This window comes from Bactrocera neohumeralis, chromosome 4 (genome assembly GCF_024586455.1).
Source record: "Bactrocera neohumeralis isolate Rockhampton chromosome 4, APGP_CSIRO_Bneo_wtdbg2-racon-allhic-juicebox.fasta_v2, whole genome shotgun sequence".
In the NCBI taxonomy this organism is placed as follows: domain Eukaryota; kingdom Metazoa; phylum Arthropoda; class Insecta; order Diptera; family Tephritidae; genus Bactrocera; species Bactrocera neohumeralis.
Window position 1 is genome coordinate 76,820,678 of NC_065921.1, and position 6,037 is coordinate 76,826,714.

Sequence of the window (6,037 nt, forward strand, 5' to 3'; positions counted from 1 at the left end):
AGTGAAGGAGTACAGACGCTCTTAAAATGTTAGGATTATTAACAGTCAGAATCTTAACGACATCGACTACAATATTAAGGTCAAGTCTGTACTCCATCGTCCAGCTTGTGAATATGGTCGCTGTGGCTTAAGTGGGGGAGAGTGTTAAGTTCCATGCAGCGAGGAAGTGAGCAAGATCGGAGAGATAGCCGTTTACGTTTGAGCACATGTCATCGATTCCAGTGCCTGTACAATGTTGACCATATCGTACAATAATCAGTGTACGATGTGATAGAAATTCTCTCTGGTGGTTGCGGGTGTTTCGAGATGTAAAGCTAAACAATAACGGTGGGAGGATACCACCCTCCGGAATCCCTTGTTTAATTCTTCTCAGTTTTGAGTTTTTACTTCGAAATAGTACGGATAATTGACGATCGCTGAGGTAGTTCTTAGTCCACCTCTTCTGTCCTGGAGGAAGCGTAGATTTTTTGATGTCCACAAGTAGCGTTGTGTGTCAAAGACTTTTGGCAAGTCCAACGCTACGAGGATCGTTCTCTCACAGGGTGGTTTCCATCACCCACCAACTATCTGGGAGTTATGACGCTAAGTGCAGTGGTGGTACTGTACACTTTTCGGAAACCATACTGGTGGTTTGCTAGGCTCAGGTGGTGAGTGAAGGTTGGAAGTAACAAGGCATCAAGCGTCTTCACTACTGGGGAGAGGAGAGTTATCAGACGATAGGACTCCCCTTTGTTGGCGGTTTTCCCAGTTTTCAATAGTGAGACCACTCTTTCGACTATCCACACATCGGATATTTGAAGAGAGGTCAACGCCAAATTGGGGATCTTGGTGAGGTAACTTATTTCCTTCGAGCTTAGATGCTTAAGCATAAGCAGGGAATCAACATATCAAAGTCAATGGATTTGGATTTGCCCGTGTTGATGACATACTGAACCTCCTTATCAGTGAAAGTAAGTGGTGCCCAGTCTTTTGGCATTTTGCGCAGCTGTCGGGTAACACATCGTTTGGTTTTGTCTACCGAAGGATGCAGTGTAAATTACTGTCTAAAATAGCTCACTTCTTCGGGTCCGAGGAGACATGTCGATTAAATTGAATTTCAACTCGGTCATCAAGTCTCTTCGGATTAGACAAAGCCTTGGCAGTAGACCAAAGCTTACTCACTTTGGTGGTCGCAGGGAGCTTTACTCAGTCTAGTTTAGAAATGTTTCATTTACGTCTTCCCTTTCTTTTAAGTCTGTTTGTTGGACGTTTATCTGGACCCACGAGATAACATATATATTGGTTATCGCTATTTGTGCAACTCAGGTGTGGACGCAGGTGTGCAGGTGTAAATCTCTTAATGAGAAAAATGGAACGACACCCTGAAGTAATGCAAATGCGGTCCCAGGGTGGGCGACGGTTCCTTATAGGCGGGGGTTTTTAGTACAACGACGAGACTGAAGACGACGCTGAACACACTTTCTTTGAATGTGTGCGCTGGCAAGGAGAACGAACCGCCGTAGAAGACCTGGTCGACCCAATAAAGGCAGACAATTTAATCAGCGTCATGTTGGAGAGCGAAGCAAACTGGGGGATTATCCAGAAATACGCGATCTGTGCAATCTTTGAGCTCTCTCACGCTACCTACCTCACGAAGCTGGTTTGCGAATTCGTCGGACACTAGCGTGTAATCGTGAGTTGTGTCGTTGCATTCTGGCCTTCTAAAATTGTTTTTGGAACCTCTATCGTCAACGATAAGATCTAGCCGGAATGCCAGGGAATTTGCCGGTGTGCCCCACTTTGGGACCTTAACGTTAAAATGTCACTACAATAACAAAATCGAACAAAAATTCTTTTATAGGAATAATATGGATTTTACAACCCTGCTTACCTTTTAAGCAATAATCGTTTGATGGAGAAAAACAAATTGCCATGCAGTCGAGCATATTTATTGCCAATACAGTTTTCATCGATTTATTTGAATTCGGAAAAATATACAATATCGGTAAATATAATGTAAATATTGTAAAAGACAGTAACACTTATTGACTAGTAAAAAATACAGTAGATAATTATATATATCATAGATAAGTATAATACGCATGCAGAAATTTATTAATATCTAAAACGCATTTTATGCCTACGCGACAAATATCTACGACGGTACGAGTATATGTATGTATATATGTATGTTTATAATATTGTTTTATTGAAAATATCAAAATTTGCGTTTGAAAATTTGACATAAGAGTTATTGTTGTATTTTTTTTTATTTATTATTTACTTTTAGAGCATTACCATGCAGTTTCACTGTGTACCGTTATGCCGTTATTGCATATGAGTTTTAAAGTAACGTTACAGAATATCGTTTTGTAATATGTGGAGGTGAAATTATTACATAAAATTATTGTGAATCGCATCACAAATTATAGGTTAGTTTTGTTCGTTAAATAATAAGTTTCTTTGTTTTTTATACATGCACTGTCTATTATGAGCACACGTAGCTATCGGATTTTTTTTTGTTTATCTAAAAATTGTGAGCATTTTCCAGCACTTTGTTTGCATTTGAATATTGAACAGTTAAGGTAAAATATCAATATTAACATTATACGCTTAAATTGAATTTAAAGCATTATGTAATCATTTTGTGGCACATACAATTATTTGAAAAACACATAAATATTTGTTCGTCAATTATAAATAATAAATATTGCTGATTTCTTTTTTTTTTCGTTCAAAACAAACAATTCACCACACAAAATAGTTTACAATCGAAATACGTAAATGTCAACATGATTGCTTACGTAGCTAAACGTAATTCGCTGTCGTATGTGCGTTGTGCGTTTCGTGTAAGCTTTTGATTTTTCGGTTAATAAAATTCTCTTAATGTGTTAATTAAAATGTCTTTTAAATGCATTTACCGTGAATATCGTGATACATATGTATTTGATTTATTTATTTTTTTTTTTGACATGTTAGACCACACGTATTTCCTTCATAATTCTTTGGTTATACGCTTAAACGCCTGCAAACATGCCAGCTGGGCACTAGGAACTCTCTTCCACGAAGGAGAATTGTAGCAAATGGCCCACTTCAAGCTGCGGTAAACCCTGCAAGTACAAAACAAATGGTCAAATATTCTTTAATTGCTTTGAAAACGCTTACCTGCACAATGATTTCGTGCACGCTGGTGCCAGCTACGCGAAACAGCACTGGCTCCGCATAAGTGCGGCCACCCTGCTTCAGCACATCACAGGCATCGAATACGAAATCATCCGTTATACCCTCACATTGCTCGATATTCACAAGTTTTAGCTGTGGACAACGACGCAACAGCACCAAAACGCCGATGTTTGTCACGGCGCGACAATTTTTAATGTCAAGTTCCTGCAAATATTTGAGGCGTTCGGCGAACTCGAAGAGACACTCATCGGTTAGATTGTCATTATTTGGGCAGATTAGGCTGCGCAATTGCTGCAACCTTGATAGGTAAATGGCACGTTCGTGTGTGATGCAATTTCTTGCTGATATCTCGAGTTTCTCCAGCTGCTGCGTTTTGTGTGCTGCCAGCGCAATGAATAGCGTTTCACGCACTGCGCCAAAAGAGTGCACCGTAAGTTTACGTAGTGCGTGCAATTGCGCTACACAATCGTAGTTTACCTCTTTTTCACAGGATATTTTTAGCTGCTCTAATTGACGACAGTTGCGCACCATTTCGCTGTAAGCGCGCGATGTAAGCATTTTGCAGTGGCGTATGTCTAGGGAACGCAAATTAAATAAACACTTGCAGATGTCGATGAAATGGCTGGTCTGTAGATTTTCACAACCAAAAAGACTAAGCTCGTGCAGCTGATATAATTTACACAGATTTTTGCCTGTTAGTATAACGATTTTTGTTAAATAAATACAAATCGAAAAACTATAATTGTGATACACACCTGTCAACTCGAAACTCTGATCGAGTATCAGCGCACGCAAATTGGGCAGTTTTCTTAAGGCAAGCAAAGAGTTGTCGTTCAGCGAAAAATTGTGCAATTCCACATAGGTGACTGCATGGAAACGTTCCAAAAAACGCAACAAACTAGCGGATTCCACATTGTTGCAATTCAAGTCGACGCGTCGCACACGTGGACTTAGCTCGCTTATGAAGTCTATGCGATCTTGATAATTATAAGGCACTGCACCAAACAATTCTTCGATATTAGCGCCAGCCATTTCAAAAAATTCACGTATATCCCATAATGTCATGCCGATTAATTGATTCATGTTGAAAACTTTAGATGTGCACTTGCAAATGTGCTTAAAAATATCACGAAAACGCCGACATACACGCGAAAAGCGTATTTGATCACGTAATGGCAGATAAAGGCATATGGTTTCTAAGCACTCATCATTCAATTGCAAGATATTGGTGCGCATAGTTGTATAGAAGTCGATAAGATCACCATTTAGATTGAGCGCAGCAATGCGTGCGTTGAAGTCTACGCCACCTCTATACGCTTCCGGTTGCTCCCAACTCTCGCATGCATTCACAAAGAAACGCTTCTTTTGCAATTCATGCGAGAAACGCTGCAACGCCCTGCAAATATGAAACCAATCAGTAGTACAACATCAATCAATACAAGCGAAAAAAAGTGCAACGTACCTAGCTGCTGCCAGCGGGTGCGCGAAATGCACCACACCAATCGGTGGTTCCGCAGTGCCTGTTGCATATTTATCACGTTGCAAATACACTTTGAGCACATCGCCGAATTGCGAAAAGTACTTGCGGAGCTCTAATTCGGTGACCTGCAAGAGTTAGCATAAAATTAATTGTGACGTTTTGCTATTAGCTAATTATGCGTGTAATATTTAGCTCACTTTGCCATGCAATTGATAAGCTGTGACATTATATACGAGTAGGTCATCTTCTGTGTATGCTTTATCATCAAGAAAGTAGTAATTGGACTTAACTTCAAAGTAAACAAGCACAAGTGTAGGCATTTATTATTAAGCAATTGCATGTAATTAGATATGTATACATTACTGCAAGCAAATTAATGTACTTACGCTTTGTAAAATCCATCTGCTGTTTTTCAATCGACAACTAACAGTTTAAACACTTTTTAATCTATAAAATGCATAAATTTTTAAATATTCTTAAATCATTACTCACTTAATTGGCCACAACAAAATTAACTCATCCGCACAAAATAAATATTTTCTATTATTAAAGAGTTTTCGGCTTCTTCCACTAGTGCCATTCACAATAATGCTGTTGTAGTGTCGGAATTTATTGAGTATTCGGTTTTCTCGGTATGACAGTTATTTAAATCCAGTTAGACACGAATACCGGTAGTCATATAAATTGACAGAATTGGCTTGGAGACTAACACATATACACGCTATTTTTAAGAAACGGTGAAAGCGATTACATGTACACAGCAGTTTCGTTTAACATTGTGAATTGGGCCTTATGAAACTCACAGAAACTTAACAGAAATCTCTGTTATCGCGCTTGGTAATTAACCAGTGGCTTAACCGATAGTTGGTTTGCAGGGTATATTAAATTAATTTTATTAATATCTGAAACCCCTAAAATTAAAAATATAAATAAAAAACAACAACAGCAATAATACATATTATTACTTTTTGTTTATTCATATTTTCCATTTCCACATTTAGATGTATGTATTTCTTGATACAATTTGTTCCTTAAGTTTTTTATTCATTGTTTTTGTTGTATTTGCACATTGTCGTTTTTTGCATGTGTCTGTCTGTATGTATGCATGTTCATCAAATGTTATGCGCTTAAAATATGACATTTTCTCTCACTTATGCTGTATTTAAACTAAAATGTTTGTAAATTCTGTTTATTTATTAATACGAATAAATACCTGTAAATATAATACAGTGACTGGCTGTAATATTCATGCTTCTCATGCGCTACTTTCTTACTTGTTTAAGACTAATTTTTTAAATCATTTTATTTTTATATAACTTATTTTATTTTCTCCTTTAAATCTCGCTTTGAAGCAAAATTTTGCATTGTGTGCACTCGCACATACATATGTATATA

At 37.9% G+C, this 6,037-nt stretch overlaps 1 protein-coding gene across 1 annotated transcript; it reads right to left on the bottom strand.

Moving 5' to 3' along the window:
• Positions 1-1,912: 1,912 nt before the first annotated feature.
• On the bottom strand, positions 1,913-5,200 carry LOC126755459 (F-box/LRR-repeat protein 2-like). The gene is made up of 6 exons (XM_050468039.1): positions 5,029-5,200; positions 4,840-4,931; positions 4,625-4,767; positions 3,918-4,558; positions 3,145-3,854; positions 1,913-3,089 (listed from the first exon to the last, which is right to left on the bottom strand). Exons 1-6 carry the CDS (start codon positions 5,042-5,044, stop codon positions 3,027-3,029), a joined length of 1,665 nt encoding a protein of 554 aa, XP_050323996.1. The 5' UTR covers positions 5,045-5,200; the 3' UTR covers positions 1,913-3,026.
• Between the last annotated feature and the right edge of the window lie 837 nt (positions 5,201-6,037).